The 17,616-nt window shown below is 43.8% G+C and overlaps 1 protein-coding gene across 2 annotated transcripts in view; it reads left to right on the plus strand.

The window, feature by feature from the left end:
• RALGAPA2 (Ral GTPase activating protein catalytic subunit alpha 2) overlaps positions 1-17,616 on the plus strand; it is a 139,000-nt gene that overhangs the window by 86,393 nt on the left and 34,991 nt on the right. For both annotated transcript variants that reach the window (XR_010070149.1, XM_063327950.1), the window contains exon 38: positions 406-533. Coding sequence is in view for 1 of the 2 variants with exons in the window: in XM_063327950.1 (XP_063184020.1) it covers positions 406-533 (128 nt within the window). In the remaining variant the exon portion in view is untranslated. The remainder of the gene's footprint in view (positions 1-405; positions 534-17,616) is intronic.

Raw genomic sequence — 17,616 nt, forward strand, 5'->3', positions numbered from 1 at the left:
TACGGAGTATGCGGTGCTGGCAAAGGTGCCACCCAGCTGACCGTGCTGACCTGGCTGGTGATGGCCCTGCGGCTACAGCCCGTGGAGGTGGTCTGTTTCTGTGGTGGTCTGCTGTCCTTGGAGGAGTCTCCTTGTGCCCATGATCTAGAGAGGAGACCTAGAGCAAGCTAACACTTGTAACGTAACCGAGTAGCTCCACTTTCCAGAGTGGGGCAGCGTGAAACTTGTCCCCCTGCCCCTTGCCTCCCTTTCTCAAGCAGCAGTTGTCTCGCTCGGAAAGTCCCCCGGGAGTCAGGCATGTTGTTTCTGGAACTTCTGTTGGAAGTTGCTCCCGTGCTCTACATGAACCTTTCGGCCTCCGTTGGCTCAGCTTCACCTGCGTTGTTTTTATTTTGGGGTTCACAGGTGCCATTTTTTGGTCCTCTCTTCGATGGCGCGATCGTGACTGCAAAGCTGCTGCCAAGCCTCATATGTGCCACGTGCATCAATGCCAGCAGAGCCGTCAAGTCCCTCATCCCGCTCTACCAGAGCTTGTATCCTTTCCTCTTGCTGGGGCAAGGCTCCCCTTAGTGTAGGGTTCTGACTTCTGAACGTTCTTCTGCGGAGAGGTAAGCTTTAGTGAAAATCCTTGCCACGCGATTTTACTGGAAAAGGTCAAAGCTTTCTTCACATCAAGCTCAACGTTTTCGGTCGCTCACACCCAGTTGCCGTCCAGCGTTTGAAAAACAGGATCATAACATCACAAGAGGGTTCTCACCAGCAGCTTCAGACAGACTCGCTGGTGGTGGGCTTGGACTTAACGCTGATGCTTTGAACTGTAAGTAATGATAATACTAAATTTTCTTGCGCGCTAATAGAAGTTACCTACAGCGTGTATTGGACTAACACGCAGAGCTCAGTCGCGTTCGTATGTTATTCAAAGAAGTAGTCCAATTGACTTGACTTGGACTCGTTACATTAATGAGGCAGATGGGATTTGGCCTCAGATACGGATGTTTCCGTTCCTAAATTCCAGTTTCATTCCAGCGATGTCTGTATTTGGGCATTTTCAGAACATATTTTCTAACAGTTGCTGGAAGATAACTAGATGGTACGCCTCTCCGTTAGAGAAATTGTGGCACAGGCTTTTATTCTTTGTAATATACAGACCAACTGGGTTTCACTTGTTCTAGGATTTTCTCATAATACCATAATTATGGTAGAAACATTTTATAGCTTGTTTTTGTTAATCATATCACTTATTTCAGGACCAACCCTCACTGTGTTTTCTTTGGGGAGCTTTCGATTTGAGTGCGTTTCTAAACGGATGACTTTGAGAAAGAGTTTGTAAGTGAAATGTTTTGATCTTTGAAAGGACGTTGATGAATTGTTTTGAGACACAGATTTTTAAAACACAAAATATCCTCAAAATACTGTGTGGTTTCTTTTTTTTTTTTTTTAAAGAAAAGGCTAAATTTTATCCAGTATACTTTGCAAAAGTCATCAGAAATGAATAATAGCATTGTGGTTAAATAAATTTGGGGACTTCATTGTGTACCCGTTTTACAACAAAGACAGTTGGTGGTTGTCGCGTAAGCAGTTGAATGCAATACCTGAGCTGCAAAACTGCAGCAGTACCTAACAAATGGCTCAAAACTTGCCAAGTTTTCCACTTTTGTTTGATGAGAGAAATGTAGCTAATTACTGAAATTCTTCTATGCAGAATTCAGCTGAATCCATCTGCTTCTATAGTCAATGTGTAATAATAAAATAGTAGCGTGGTAAAATTAACGTAAGTAACAGCAGTTACAAGAACGAGGAGCTCCTGTTGCCTCTTATCGCTTTCCCCGCACCTCGCTCCCGGTCGGAGTCCTCTGATTCCCGATCCTGCTCATCTTTTGGCTTTCAACGTTTCGTAAGCGAGCAGCTCTCACTGGCCTGCTGTGCTCCTGCTTTCCGGCAGGGTCTCTCTCCGGGTCCCTCCTTGTCCCCGGGGGAACACGAGCAGCACAGATATGATAGCGCATGCCGCTTCTCAGCATATGTTTGAGGTCTAGCTGAAACAGCATCTGTCCCCGGATTCTTTTCTGCCCTTTTTTGTGCCTGCTTTTGCACCAACGATACCTGTAGTGAACCAACTGCCGCTTGTCTGTGCGATAAATGAAAGTGGATTGAGAAACTGAAACTGGACCAAGGTGATGTGGTCAGGATGACACTGGGGTGGGAGAGAAAGCGATCCATAACTTTTACTGTAGATAATAAAACACTTAGGTGTACCAAAATTCCTAATGAGGCAGAAATTGGAACGTAAACGTATAGATGTGTGAAGGCGGTGTTTGAACCTGTCCGATGCAGTAACGCTGCTTCATCGCTCCCAGAGGGTGCCGTACGCTCTGCCCTGGTGTTCGCTTTGCTAACTGCGACAAGGAGAACAGGAGGAAAGCAGACCCAGCAATTTAAACAGCAAATGAAGGAGTTTATAACTTTGTCAAATGGGAGGTGAAAGTAACTCAAAGGTGAAATAACTCAAAAACACCTCAACGGAAGGGAGAAATGAAAAGCGGTAATCCTGGAAGAGTAACGGGTGATATCTGGCAGCACGTTAGATGTAACCGTGCAGTAATGAGTGCAGGAAGGCTGGTGTATGGCGGAGCTGAGGGGTGGTCTGCTGCTTATGTCTGTCATACAGGTTGTGTTAAAAGTCAGCATCCATGATAAGGGTTAGTAGCTAAAAATGTCCCCGATTCAAGTGTGGCTAGAAATTGATTGAACACCGCTTCTGGTGGAAATGGTTCAGTGGCGATAAGAACACTGAGTCCACGGCGCTTGTGTTGGAGCAGCGGCAGGGTGCGGAATACCTGCTGGGACCCTGCTCCAAGCGGAGCAAGGGGCCTGATCCTGGCTGCCGCCTTGGAAGGTGGTTGTGGTGCCTGCGGGAAGCGCTGCCTGCCGGGGGTCGCGTGCCGGGGAGCTGGGGCAGCATCTTGCCAGCAGTGACAGCTGAAGTCACTTGTTGGAAAGTCTGTAAACTCCGGTTACAGCTGCACTTGTCAGGGGCTTTAAGGGAAGTGTAATCAGCCACAGAGATTAATTTGCATCTCAATTAGGAAAGAGTCAGGAGGAAGCATAGGGTCTGTTGCTGGAAGGTTGTGGAAGAAATCTCATCAGGCACAAAAGGCTCCCAAGACTCGGTGCTCCAGCGAGTGGAGGACAATATCCGAGTCCGGTTTCCATGGGGACCAGGACCGCAGAGCCTCGGAGAATCTCGCTGTGCGCTGTAATCGCTTGGTCATGATGACACAAATTCCGCTGTCGTACCTAAATACATTTTTCTGTTGGAAATCTCTTTGAAAATGAGGAAGGTAACTATGGCAGACCACATCAGATATTTTTTTTTTTTTTAAAATATATTTTTTGCGTGTATGTAACTGTTTCTTTTTTAAGGAATTCATTAGGGCGAGAGAAATATTCACTAAAAAAAAAAATAATTAACCACCGTATTTAAACTTTTGTAGCCAGAATGGCTTTAAACTAGTTCTTTGTATACATCAAAAGGCATGCCATGGCATTACACAGGAGCTAAACCAGAATAGTTAGTGCATAGCTCAGTTGCCTTTCGGATGGTTAAAGCGCGGTTGTCTCTGTAGCTGCTGCGATGTTTACACGGTCGTGGGTGATTCTACATTAGTGTACATTCAAAAGAACTGTATTTTTCGGGGGCGCGTTCGTCCTTGGTGCAACGAAGCATCGAGACTGAGCGGCTGCAGCCCGTGCTAACTGGTGCTCTCCCCGTCCTTAAGTAACTGCTGAGTGCGAAGGTAACGTGCTTCAGCAGCCTCGCCAGTCCTGCTTTTTCAGGCAATAATATGCCTGAAAAATACGATTATTTTTTTTTTTAATTAAAAATTATTTTCAAAATAAAATAAAAAAAAAATTAAATGTGCCAGTGTATTTTATGGAAATCCTTAACAATAAGGTGGCTTACATTATATAAAGACCAAGGAAGAATAATATTTAAACTTAGTAAGATTGTTGTATAAAAATGTATACATTTATGCAAGTTTTTGAGAGCATTAAAGCCACATTTTATGTGCTGGGGAAAGGACGGAACAACTAATCTCACAGATTAAAAATTATGCATCGAAACTGAAGTTCCTCTTAATTAAGCCCAGTTAAAGCAGAGGTTGCTAATTGTCGCGTTTAAGAGTCCCGCGGCTCTCTAAGCGGGATGCCCTAGGAGATGAGAGCAGGATGAAGAACAGCGCGTTCGTAATTTCGGTGCTTTGGTGATTGTAGTCGGGTGGAGCAGGACCACCTCAGCAAGGCTTCCAGCAATGCTGAATATTTCAAAAAACGGTAGGGGCGGTGGTAACAAACCTGCATCTTTGTGCTCTCTTCCAGCTTACGAAACTAGTTTATGCTGGAAAGGATTTTTGAACGTTCCTACATTCTAGAGTCCCGGTTGCCCTAAGCTGCAATAGCACACCTCTCTGGGAGGTGGTCATACCTGTACAGATAAATACTGGGAGGGGAAAAAACCAGGGTTTGTATTTAAGTCGTTATTATGGGTCGGCTTTACAGCTGCTGTTGAAGCTGGCAGCTTTTAAGCTCAGGTGCTAGTAAACCTCAAATTGTGAAAACGTAACGCAGTCTGCAGGCGTCAGGCGCTTTGGTTGGTCCCTAATTTAACGCTGGTCTCCAAAAAAGACTTTGGCATCCGGGGATAGTGATGTCTGAGCAAAAAGCTCCCCTTCGAATGCAGAGGGAAAGGCAGTTTTGACTACCCAGCATCCAGATTGTCTTTCCAAAGGGAGTCATTTCCTTGCTCGTTGAATTAAATCGTTCTTGTTCCGAGACTTGCAAGTTGGTCTCCGGTTTTACTTATGAAATTTCATAACCAGGATGCTTGTTCTTTCCCATCTCACGTGTTTCATAGTAACAACAGAGGTAAACGTCCCGGATTCTTGTATCTTTTACCAAGTTGTTGGTTTTTTTTTTAAAAGAAACAAAGTAGCGCAACATTTTATTTGCAATTAAGGCAGCCATTTTTTAAATTGCACTCTCTGAAAGGTTGTACCAGGCCTTGTTTGTTTTAGGAAAATATGTAAACGTAAGGTAGAGCAGTGCTCTTTGAGCCTTTCTGACGCTTCTTAACTGGAAAGAAAAGCTTCTCGGAGTTTGAAAACGGCCACAGCGATGAAGAGGAAACTTTGGTGACTTGTCGTCGTGATCTGTAAAGTTTGGGAAGTGGCCCCGTGTACCAGGATGTCAATGCCTGTATCTGTGTGTTTCCACTCTTCTACTGGAAAAACTTCTTGTTAATTGAAAAATTGCTTGAATTTGAAGAAAAGTAGGAGAGATTCTGACAAGCCTGAAATGTTACCCTAGGTTCGAACAGCTTTTTGTAAGCAGCCTCTTGGAGGCTAGAAAATATCCCTATGTGCAAGCACCAGTTGGCTTTTTTTCCTGCGTTCTTCATTGATTTCTTGTAGTCTTCGAATTCTTTTCTTAGCAATTTACGCTTACGTGTATCTTCCTGTGAATGAGTAAACAGGGAGCGAGTTCCTATTGGGGTTTATTGCGAATTGACATGTTCGTTATAAAATCATCTTTTTAAGAAATCTGGCTTTCAGGAAAAATCGGTTTGGTCTTACGGGGAAGAAATAAGGGGGTGGTTCTTATTCTGCCTTCTGATTCCTGCGTAATTTTCGTACTGTTCTATAGCATCATGACTAAAGCACAGCGCTGCGTTGCCCTACAGGGGAAGAAGAAATAACCGATGGGGTGGGCACGCAGGCTCCTGCCTGTCAGCCGCGATTTTTGCCATCGGACTCGTCCGTTTCACGTAGCTGTGCGAATGGTTTTGGAATTGTATAACCGTAACAAGTCTCTAATAGAAGCTGTGCCGCTTCTGCCTTTTTTCATTAATATAAATGGAATTATCTAAGGGCCGATCTAAATATTCCTGGTCTAGTAAGAAGAAAAAAATCACCACAGCGGCAGGTTGCAGTATTGTTTCCAAAGTTGTTTGCATTTTTGGTTGCTCGTTCAACGAGAAAACCTGAAGGTAAAGGAGTTTTACGTTCTTCTTAAGTTTATCGAGGGTGTTTGCAGTACGTTGCCGCAATTCTAGCGCATCGGTGCATTAGACACTGAAGGCGTCTGTGCATTGGAGCAAACAAAAAAGGGCACGATGAGGATGCATACGCTTCCCATGGTATCTGGGCACTGGATGTCACCATTTCCCTGCTTACGATTTGTCATCCTGTTTATGGGCCAGGAGAAAACACAGCCCTGACTTTGGAGAGGTAATTTGATACAGGAATAACTCTTAAGAGTTTTACCCACTGTAATGAATATGGTATGCCAACTTAACTACACCAAACAAGAAGTTCGTTAGGATCAAATCAAAAGACCGTCTAAATATGTAACAAAAATGTTATCCATAACTTTAATTCGTTATATTGCATCCAGATATTAACATATCTACTATATATTAGTATGTCCTGTCTGGAATCAAGAAGATAAAGCAAGGAACGTCAACTTTGAATTCTGAATGAATTCCTTTTGTTAGTTTAAGCCAATCTCCAATTAACTTAACTTAACTTATCTGCTTACCTGCGTTATCAGAGACTAAAAACGAAAAGTATTTGCTATGATGGATTTAATTGTGTGAATGGCTGTCGTATATTTTGTAGGCGCACGTGATGTCAGATGCCTGAAAACACGTTTTGTGTACCTTTCACAACGTGCCGCTTTGAGCTTGCGTTTAGAACTCTGCGTTGGTTATGAAGGGGTGTTCGATCGTACCGTGAAAATAAAATAGAAAGCCTGTTACTCTTTTTTAGAGAAGGGTTCACAGTTTGCTCCCTTTATTTCATCCAAAGAAGTTATGCCCTCCAGCTATGTAGATGCTGTTAGAAATTACTATGAAATTCTAAAGCATGTGTCGCAGGAGCTGTGACAATTTATATGACATGGCATCTGACAGTTTTCTGCCGAAGTGATCGGTTCTGGCTGGCGGGAGCGTCTGTCTGTAGTCAGCCCTCTGCCGCTTTGTCTGCGGAGAGCAGCGGGTTTAAGTTGCCGTCCCTCGCTTTGCTGGCGCGAGGGCCTGAGTTTCAGGCAGAAGTATTTGGTCCCGTCGCAGCCGTCTCTGAGGGATGCTGATGAACGCGGCGGTGGCTGTACGGGGTGGTGTAGAGCAGCACTGACCTTCATTCTGCAGCGCAGCTCCCCGCCGGAGCGGATCGATGGCTGGGCTGTCTGTCTCTGCGGCCGCCTTCCCTCCTCGCAGCGAGAACCTTCTCCAGGCAGCGATCGATGCCTCTAATCTGCTCCAGCCTGTAATAAGTCATGCGAGGCAAAGCTTTTAGGTGGCATTACATGGGATTGTGGAGGCGGCTCTTCAGCTCTTATTCATAGCGCTCTTCATAGACTTGCAGAGAAATCTACTGCATCCCGCTTGTGAATATATGAAGAGTATATAATGCTTCTGTGGATTTAAACTTCACATGCTGCTGAACGATGTACGGATAAAATGGTTTAAATTTCTATGGTTTTGTGCATGCGTCTCTACATACCTGTCCCTGTTCATGGCCCCTTGTTGCACACACGTCTTGCACGTGCGTTACCGTGAACTGCTCGTGAGCTTCACCGTTTTACAGAAGGCCAGGGGGGCACCAGTGAAGTTTGCGTGTTAACAATACAATTTATTTTTCTGCTGTAGCACGGGGCGTCATTATTCTTCTCCACGGCTGGAAGCCGTAAAGATAACTGAGTGTTGCTGAGAAAGTCCCAAGCTAATTCTGTAGCAGAGTTTTAAATGGCACTAACCGCCGCCCCTCCTGATGATGATCTCTGTGCAGGAACGGTACTCTTCAGTCAGAGTAAATAAACCCCAGCAGTTTTAAAGGCTTTTATTTGCCGAGTGATTTAATGGGGTCGTTCCGAAAATGAACCCGTGGTTAAGTAACGTCATTAACGTAATGGTTTTTTTAAAATGAAAAGTGAATTCACTGTGTGATACGTGTCAGAAATAGAAAACAAAACCAAACCAATCCCAAACTCAGTTTTGGATTTGTTCAAGGGTGTACACGTGCACTAACTGAAAACAAGCTTCCTAAAATCCACAGCCATACCTCTTGAAGCCCCTACCAAAGACTGGAAAGTCATGGTCTTGCTGGAAATGATATAGTATAAGCAGCAGATCAGGACTGGGAGTAGGGAATTTGAACCCCAACTCTCCTCTGCCACGGAGAAGCTGCTGCTTTGAGTGAAGCACTTGGTTTCTTTCTTCCATTTCTTTGTCGGTAATACTTTATTTGCTCATGAATAATTTTGCAGGAAACTGGGGTTTTTATTTAAGTGCTGCTTTAAACTCGTGTCCCAGCGCTAAATCAAACTTGAGAAAAAGGGTTTGCGTACCACTGCCGCTGTGAAGGTTGCTGGGAGAGATGTTTATCCAGTTTAAATCTGTAAAAGCACACGGTCTGTACATTCGCGAGCAAAATGCAGTAGCTTTCTCAGCCAGTCTGCCAAGAGTACCGTGAGCAGGGGCTGAAGCGGGATACGTACGATTCTGAGGTTTGTTCCAGCTGCTGATGGCTAGTAGGTATCCACGGGGTGCCTAAGAAGGGTGCTTAGAGCAGCCGGACATCGGCCACGCTTCTAGATTAACTGGCCGCTCACCTGCAGTCGTCTGGCTTTGGTGGCATTGCTCGTGAAACACCTACGCTTTGGTCAAGCTGACGGTGATCAGAGTGTTTCTGTTATTCCGTTAAAAAAAAAAAAAAAAAAAAAAGTGCAATTTTGGGAGCGTAATCATGCCCTACCCAAAGAGCTTCCAGGAGGTCCATGATGGAAGTCTGCCTTCTGTTTAACTTGCGATAACAAACATCGAGTCAGTGTGGTGTAGGGTTTTTGTTTATAACTAACGAGGAAATGCTCCTTTCATACTAAGGCGTGAACTCGGGCTCCCACTCTCTTCCAGAAGATATACAGAGGTCCAAAGACCTACCGCTCAGTGTTTTACGTTTTCTGTCGTATTAGACAAAGAACATCTAACTTGGGTTTAATGAGAGGATCTCTTTAAAGTGTGACAGAAGCAAAAATGGTATACTCAGCTTACTAGCAAGTACTTCATTCAGTCTTATGGGGGGGTTTTGTTGTTTGGTTTTTTTGTTTGGTGGGGTTGTTTTTTTGTTTGTGGTTTTTTTTGGGTTTTTGGGGGGTTTTTTTTGGGTTTTTTTTTTTACTTATACACCAGATAAATTAAAGGGGTTTCTATTCTTTGTATTTTCAAAGTAAGTTTTGATGATTTTGCTGTTCCGCCCCTGTTAACTTCGAAGGGATTTGCGTAGCTAAAGCCTCCGTTGTATCTTTTGGAGACTTGCTTCTGAACGCTCATTGGCGCTTTGGATTTCCTAGGGTTATTTTTGTTTGGCTTTTGTCACAAATGGGAGAGGGGGTGGGGGGAAATTAAAAAAAAACCAACAGAGTTTTATCCTTCAGATAAATGATGAATTTAAAGTCCATTCAGGACTTTTAATTCAGGCTGTGCAATCCTCACACAGACAAAATGTGTGAGGCTTTGGGGTGGGTTTCACCTGACTAAAGGCTGTCGTCCTGGCCCGCTCGCTGCATGGCCGGCAAGAATAAAGATGACATTTGTATTTGAGCAGAGGAAGGCGCCCGGCCCTGATCCCTTGCTGCGGCACTGGGGGAGACCAGCGGAGCGGCGGTGGCAGTGCGGTTTCAAGGAATGGAGCGGGCTAAAAATCTTCAAAATCTGGGCCGCGCGGGACCCGGCATCGCTGGGGTCGATCCCTTCTGCGGCAGGCTTTGTGCGCGCTCGCCGTCTCATTAGCATGCTGGCTCGCCGCCGCCGCTGCGGCGCGCTGGCTTTGCTGGCTCTGCGAGCATTGCGAGCTCCGCTAGCTTACCAGCTGTTCCTGCTGCTCCCGACAATGTCCAGCGTGTTCGGATCACCGGGTTCCTGCGCTCGCTTGCCGCCCGCAGACAGCCTTTCCGCTGGGGATGCCCACGTGGCCGCCCGTCAGCAGCGGCACCGCATAAAGTAGCAGGGCCCTCGCATGGCATATGGTGTCTGGATTCATACAAGATGCAAAACTATTCTGCCGCTAATGCACAATGACTCATAGCATTGCTAATTTTTCTAACAAAAGCCCACTTCCACACCCACACTTTTAACCCCTCAGGCTAAAAAGCCTCTTCTTTAGTTTCAAAGCCTTGGAAATGTAAGGAGGTGGCTTCTGGATCAATATACGAAACCCTATATTTATTTAAAGCGTACGCAAGTTCTAACACTTATTTTGAATTTCAGTAAAACGCAGTTTTCAAATCATTGTTCTAACATATGGTAATTTTTTTTTTTTTTTTTTTTTTTTGTTCCAAAGCAGGTTCGTTGTCAAATGTTGGGAGTTCTTATTTTTCCTGGCAGTTATGTATTACAAAAACAGTCAGATGTCAGCATAGATAATAAAAAGTTACTTTCATTTAAGAGCGAATCAAAGCAACGTAGCTGGTAGTTCTATAATGACCGTATAGTACAGCATGAGTTACCAAGCTGCTTATTGTAAGAAGCTTGTAATATCTGACTTTATCTTTCCTATATACTGGCTCTTTGGGGAAAAAAATAATATGCTTTCCAACTAGAGGGAGCTGCTGGTATCGCTGATGCTGATTCTTAACCTTCCAGTCTAATTCCTTTGTGCAGAACGTACAGCGATCGTTTTCTACGTTTTAATAAAATCAGGTTGAATTACCCCGAGTAATTCAGATTAAAAGGGCGCGTCTTAATTTTTACGATGCGATCGTCAAATTAAACGGCAGAATTCGGCGAAAACTAAAGCCGCATCCGGGTTGCGTGGCACACGGGTGCTCTGCATGAATGTGGAATTATATAGGTCATGAAAAGACTCGTTAGAAGAGAGAGTGAAAAGCTGAGGCTTGCGTACTGTTGTGACGAGACAAAAAGCATAAGGGGAGGTATGGGCAGTAGGGAAGGGAGCGGGCGGCGCGGCGGGAAGCCTCCCCGTTCCCTCCATCGCAACAAAGGAACAAAGGGACCTGCAGCGAGAGATGAAGGTGGCCGAGCTCGGCCGTTCGGGCTCCCCGGGAGCAACTTGTTACAGGGAACCCCTGCGGGCGGTGCTTTGGCAAGGTTAATGCTCCTGCGGGGGATGTTTTTAAGGAGAAGTCCTGGCTTCGGAAAGTCTTTGCGAGGGGATAGTTTGAGAGCTTTTGTGGGGCTGGTGACTCCATACCGGCCTGCTGTGGGGTTCCCAGTGGGGCCGGCACAACGCGCCATGTCCTTGCCATGGCCGAAGCCCAAGGTGCTGACCTCAGAAACTGCGGTTTCAATCCATCAAGGCAGTTCCTGGGTCCCCGAAACCACATTTGCCACTCTACAGGTGGTGGGAAGGTGCAAAAGGTGCAGAAGGCCAGCTAGACGTGCCTATGGGCATTTTCATGTGCGCGTTCCCCAACAATCCAGGCACTTGCGTTAACTCAAATGTGTAATCACCAATATAGGTTTACATCATTTTCCACACTTTTCTTCTTTTTCCCTTCTGAAGGAAACCTGACCTCAGTATATGCTTTTCATGAACCGTACGCACTGCAATCACTTCATTCAAAAGTTAAGAAATCGTTTTCTAAAAAGGAAAAATGTTTTTAGGTTTAGCTTTGAATTTTCTGAAGTGCCTTGGTTTTCTCCTAGTAAAAGCGAGCTTCTGAATTCAGTGTTTGACCATGCTTGGAGAAGGTGAGACCAGATCACCACCTGACCGTCCCTCCGACCGGACTGATTCTGTGCATCTGATAGTAAGAGGATGAGGAGCATAATTTTTGTGCCTATTATATAAAAGCTCCTTTAATGGGCACCATAATCTTATATTATTGTCTTATATTGGGGGTTGGACTAGATGACCTTTACAGGTCCCTTCCAACCCAACACACTCTATGAGTCTATATCATTCTTTAAAGAGGAAAGGCTTTCCCTCTACATGTGCCATCCTATTACTGGAGACTTTTTTTCTTAGGTTAGGGACGTAAACGTGGAGACAGCAAGAGAGAGGGGCGCAGGAGAAAGCTGCTTTTTCATAGTGGGTTTATTGGCTGGCATATTTAATTTGTATTTTTTCTTTCCTCAGCGTCATACCTTTGTGTGTATTTCACAGTAAGATTAACTGTCAGGGTTCTAGTGTATAAACAGGAGCAGATGGCTTTTAATGATTTCTTAAATCTAATGCTAAGTAACAATCTAGTACATGTAGAACATTTTCTGTTTAAAAGAAAACCAACACCTCAGTTCATTTGCTGTTTTTTAATACGTCCTCTGAATTGGCCTGGGCCAGGCTTTTGTGAGCCTGTAACTGCTGCTGAACAGCTGGATTTATTGTACCTATTTAGGATTATCCATCTCGTTCCTTTTCACTCCTGTAACAATGTGGGGGATCTTCAAAAAATCTTGCTTGTCTACAGTTCCTTACAGTCTACAGGCGTCCTTAAATAAAATATGCATTCTCCCGCCCACCTTTCATCTGGGCGAAGTACTGTTGTTCAAGTAGCAGTTATTTCACTTAGATGCCTTAGGGTTATCCCTGTAACAAACAAACTTGGGGTTAGCTCGGTTTTTCATTACTGCAAAGTCTTGGTAGCAAAAATGCAGCATCACGAAAGCGAAGTCATTAAAACGTAGAAAATAACCTCAAGCTAGCAGGCATTTTTCATTTCTCTTGTTCCTGAAAGATCTTCCCTTGACTTGTGCCCTACCTGTGACTCTAATTCCTGGTATTGAATGGTGACTTCTGGACCTTTTAAGTGCTGTGTCTGGCGGAGTAACGCCATCACGGCGATAGAAATGGAGCAGTAGAGAGAAGATGATGATAAAAGTGTAGAACCGTTACTTTGGGGAATTAGCGCTGGAGCTGATGTTCAGAGACTTCATATACCATAGGTGAACTCCTCCCCTTACTATTAATTTCTGTTTCCATCTTGCCACCTTCCTCTCCCCACTGCCAGTGTCTTAATTACAGCTTGGAAGCTCAAGACTCTGAAAACACCCGTTTTCCACGGGCAGCTCCAGTGGTAAGAAATGGAAGTGGCTGGGATTATTTTTCTGTCCTTAATTTTGAAATAAAACTCCATGTTGTTTAAAGGTTCGGAGTTGTAGGAATAGCAGTTACACCCACGCGTGTCAGTCTGAATAACCTCAACTACGCGTTTTTCCACAGAGCCGCATTTTCTAATTGCACTGGTTTTGAGCAGGCTCTGTACCTGAAGTTTGACATCTCCGTTTCACCGGGAAGATAAAAAAAAAAAAAACCAAACACGTGGGCGTCTTTATTTTCAACAACGTATTTAATGTGCGACAAAGGGTTCCTGTTCTCTTCATTTCCATCGCTGGTTATTTTTCAGATCAGTGGCTTGTGTTTGCTTTGCCGTCGCTAACCCTTTAGGTACTGTCCTGCCCTGCGCTCTCCTACGGCTAATCAATCCTCCGGGATGTCAGAGAGGGACAGGGCAACCCTTAGAGTTAAATCACTGAGCGTTTTTATGGGCTTGGCAGTAGAGAGGAATCGCTCCCATCCAGAAGAACTGCTTTAATTCAGAAACGTTTCCTTTATAGGCTTTCGCAGAGCCTGTTGGGTTTTGTGCGCCCGTGTTTTATGACTTGTTGCCATGATAATTCAGCTCATCTTACAGGTTTCTCTAATTGTGATTGATGTGTAATCATTCATTTTATTGAACCTCATTAAGGTCTGCGAACCTCTGTACCAACTTAGAGTAATTAGAGCCCAGATAGCCATTCCATCTGTTCACAAGCACTGTTTAATTAATGAACTTTTAACGTGTTCTTTGCCTTGTAAAAGCCCTTAGTATTCTCAAGTTGTTGAATAGGATTTGCATGCCAGCGTTTCCGTTTTGGTTTTTTTGTTTTTTTTTTTAAATACCACAGCAACATGCATTTTGGAATCCCAAAAGTCAACACGCAAAGTACTGGGATCTCGGAAAGCAAAGCGGAGAGATTTTACTTTTAGTTCCAATTTTTCACGTCAGTTGCAATATCTGTAAAACAGATTTTTACTTTTTTTTTTTTTTAACACGTTCACAAATAAGAGACTCCTGTGGACTTTAGTGCTCTTTTTAGTGCCCAAAACAACAATTTTTAATTTTCCCTTTTATCATTGAAGAAGATATACAGAGATCAGTATAAACAAAATGTTTCATTTTTCATGTTAGCACTTACTGGAAGAACGCTAGAAATACAATGCATGCAGGCACACGTTTTCCTCCCCTTGTATTTCATCTCTTTGTTACATTTAGAGCATCAGGACTGAGACAGCTTTGGGTTTTTTTTGGGTTTTTTTGTAGTGTTCTTTATAATTAGATTTTAGGATGGAGCAGAATCCACCAGTGCTATTTATCATAGAGACTATTGTACTAATGGTCCAGAACGGCGAGAAAACAGTAGGACAGAAGTTCCTAAATACTTTTGAGTGTTTCTGCTGCTTTACCTCTGTGCGTTTTGGCTGTGCGGTAACATGCCGGGTCAATGATTTATGCGGAATGAGTAAATAGTTGCATTTTTTTTAAAAATGAAAGTGAATTTCCGTTCCCGGATCAGGCGGAAGGGGCCATATTTCAAGCGCTAAGATTTTTTTTAAGAAAAGCAGTCTTCGAAGACTTCTGTATGTTCAGAATGCGTAGTCCGATAGCTGTGCTGAATGTGAACGTCGAATTACTATCACGACCGACTTTGGTGCGAGAGAGATTAGCGAAGGAGAAAAAGGACAGTTTTTCCTAGGGCCTTTTTGCATTCAGGATCTGTTGCTGTTTTTCACATGCGGTGCTTTTCCTAATTTGGACTGAGCTGTGTTTACCTTAAATATTCAGGACAAGAATTAAGTCATACTACTCAACTCCCTCAAAATCCTTTTCAGCATCCAAAGGCAGACCATCTGTCTGGCCCAGTCATTCTTTCCTCCCCCAGTATGCATTTTCGCCGGTGCTTTGGGTATGGGGCTGAACCCGCCGCGTTTAGGAAAGTGAACCGTATTGCCCGCCTTCTGAATTTCAGCTGTTATTTGCAAAATTAGTATAAAGAGTCCCTGTTTTTTTGTTTTTTGTTGTTCCTTCAGCGTGCTGTTCTGTAGCGTCGTGGGTGTCTAAGGTAAGGCACAGGCAAACTTTTCTGCGTTGTGATAGATCTCGGCCGTGCTGACCTTTTGTCGTGGGTTTTCCTCATGCCACTGTCCTCTTTTGGACCAATTCTGACAGGAATGTCAAGTGTTTTCATTGCTCTTTTAAGCGGGATTTCCAAAATGGTTATTTTTAATTTCTTTTACAGTATTTCCATATGCTAAATCATCCTCTCACTGCTTACCCCACACTTTAACAGGCCATTTAGGCGAATCTAAACATGGTCTGCGGCTCCGTTTTGTAAATGAAGTAGCTTAACATTCAGGTGGCCGACATATCTGCAAGAAAAATGTGGTTTTTCTCAAGCGTTTTGGGAAGCGCATGTGTTTTGTTTGGGAATGTACCGGTTTGTGCAGAGTATCAGGTGTGTGATGCTCAGCTTTGGTGCCTCAGCTTTCTCCATGGGTGACATTCTTCAAGTCAAAGACTGTGCTCTTATTTAAGATCTTCCGAGATGTCGTTCCACTGGCTGTGATTGAGTTATACCTAAATGATTGAAGCTTTTTTTTTTTTTAGGAACAAATTGATTCAGCATCCGCATTTAATAAGGCTCGTTTATAAAATCATGCCATTCCTCTAGAAGCTGACAGTTACGAGGATGCGGTTCTGTTTACACGAAGAAAACTCTGGGATGTCGTTTCTGCGCAGTCCCTTTCCTGCTCTCTGCGAGCACGTGGACTCAACAGTTTAACACGTTGTCAGCAGGAAAAAAACAAAACAAAACAAACAAAAAAAAAAACCGAAAAAAAACCCAAACCAAAACCATGCAGAGGATCTTGGTGAAATTTTAGCAGCAAACAGAGCATCCTGATGAAGGAACGAGAGGAGAAACATCTTGCCCTTCACTCGTTTTCCCCTTCCCTCTCCTTCCTCCGCAGGCAGGTGCGGGTCCATCTGGATGCATGGCCGTGAGTGAGTATCTTGCAGCAATCCTCCAAAGCTGCTGCACCGTCTTCTAGGCGTGTTATCTGCTGAAGAAAGGCTTTTAAAGAGCTCTGATTACCTGTACTCCGCTTTTAGCTGCTTCTTTAAAAGAACAGAATGAAAGTAAGCTTTGCCTGAGCGGAAAAGGGGTAATCAATGTCCTGTCTGCAGTGTTACCCTGCAGGAAGGAATGATTTGATGGAGGAGGGTATGGAGAGCTGTGTCGCTGAGGCATTCTTGCAGCGTTTGGTGGTATCGTGCCGTTGACGTGTGCTCTTGTTTTCTGGAAGCGCATCTCTACCCCCTTTGCTGAGCAGAGAGCTCCTTAGTCTTTGCTTCTCTGGGCTGATTGACTCAAGCCTTCTGCAACGTGAGAAGATCTACCTGCAGGAATCTCCACGCTTACTACAGCGGAATGAGCATTGATTAGTGTAATGTGTCGCACGCGTATTTTAGCAATGGTTTCTTTTAAAACTATAAGCACAGGTCCCATTCCACCCGTAGCTAAATAGAAGTGCTAATTAAGTGCATTACACTTAATTTTTTTTCTGTGATGGGTAATTGATTTTAAATAATGGCCATTTACATGAAGATTTTAATGTTTCCTGTATTTCATTTACTGCTGATTTCTTAAATTGGTTTTTGATTATTATTATTTTATGATTAAAATATTTATAACAGGTTTTCTGAATGTTGCTTGTAAAATGTGGTTTACGTTGTTTGGGTTTATCAAGAGAGGTAAGAAGGATGTCGTTCTGTCAGTGGTTAAATATTATTGCATGTTAATCCATATTTTAAAAGTTCAAAGACTGCGCTAGCACGTCTTCCTCTGTTCTTTTTGCCGCTGGTAAAGATGTCCTTGTATCAAGCATTCACATTTGTGTGAAAAATAGAATTCAGTTCAATCCATGCATAGATTGTCAGAAAGATTAAAGTGTGCATCATGCAATTTTTCTTCTTTCAGAAAGGGGCCTTTGATGTGCTAATGTTCACTTTCCCTCTTTTCATTCCGAAGCGCTGGTCATTGTTTTGAGCTGCAGAACAGTAGCTGCTTCATCTAGGCAGATTCTAATACCCTGGTAGCCAAACCTTGCTGAAGGTAGCATAATATAAATATGCAATAATATTAACGGCATTATACGCTGCGATCAGATAACGGTGTGCCTGCGCAGATGAATACCACGGCAAAGCCAAGGCATTTATTGAAAATAGGTGCTGCAAAAAAGCCAAATGTTTAATTTCGAATAATCCACTTAACGTGTGTCAGTTTTACTGCTGTTACCCCAAGTCGTGTAATTCGGTTTTAAAAGAGAGAGGCGGCTTGGTGGTGCAATCAGCGCCGTGGTCTGTTAAAATAACCCTTGAAGACAAGGCTGTAATGCACTTCCAAAGTTAATTAGCAAGTGAAATTATTTGGATGGCCTCATCTCGTGTGGCAGCGGATATTTTCCAGCAAATGGATGAAATTTTGCAGGCGGCTCACAG

The sequence above is a fragment of the Chroicocephalus ridibundus genome, chromosome 3 (genome assembly GCF_963924245.1).
Source record: "Chroicocephalus ridibundus chromosome 3, bChrRid1.1, whole genome shotgun sequence".
In the NCBI taxonomy this organism is placed as follows: domain Eukaryota; kingdom Metazoa; phylum Chordata; class Aves; order Charadriiformes; family Laridae; genus Chroicocephalus; species Chroicocephalus ridibundus.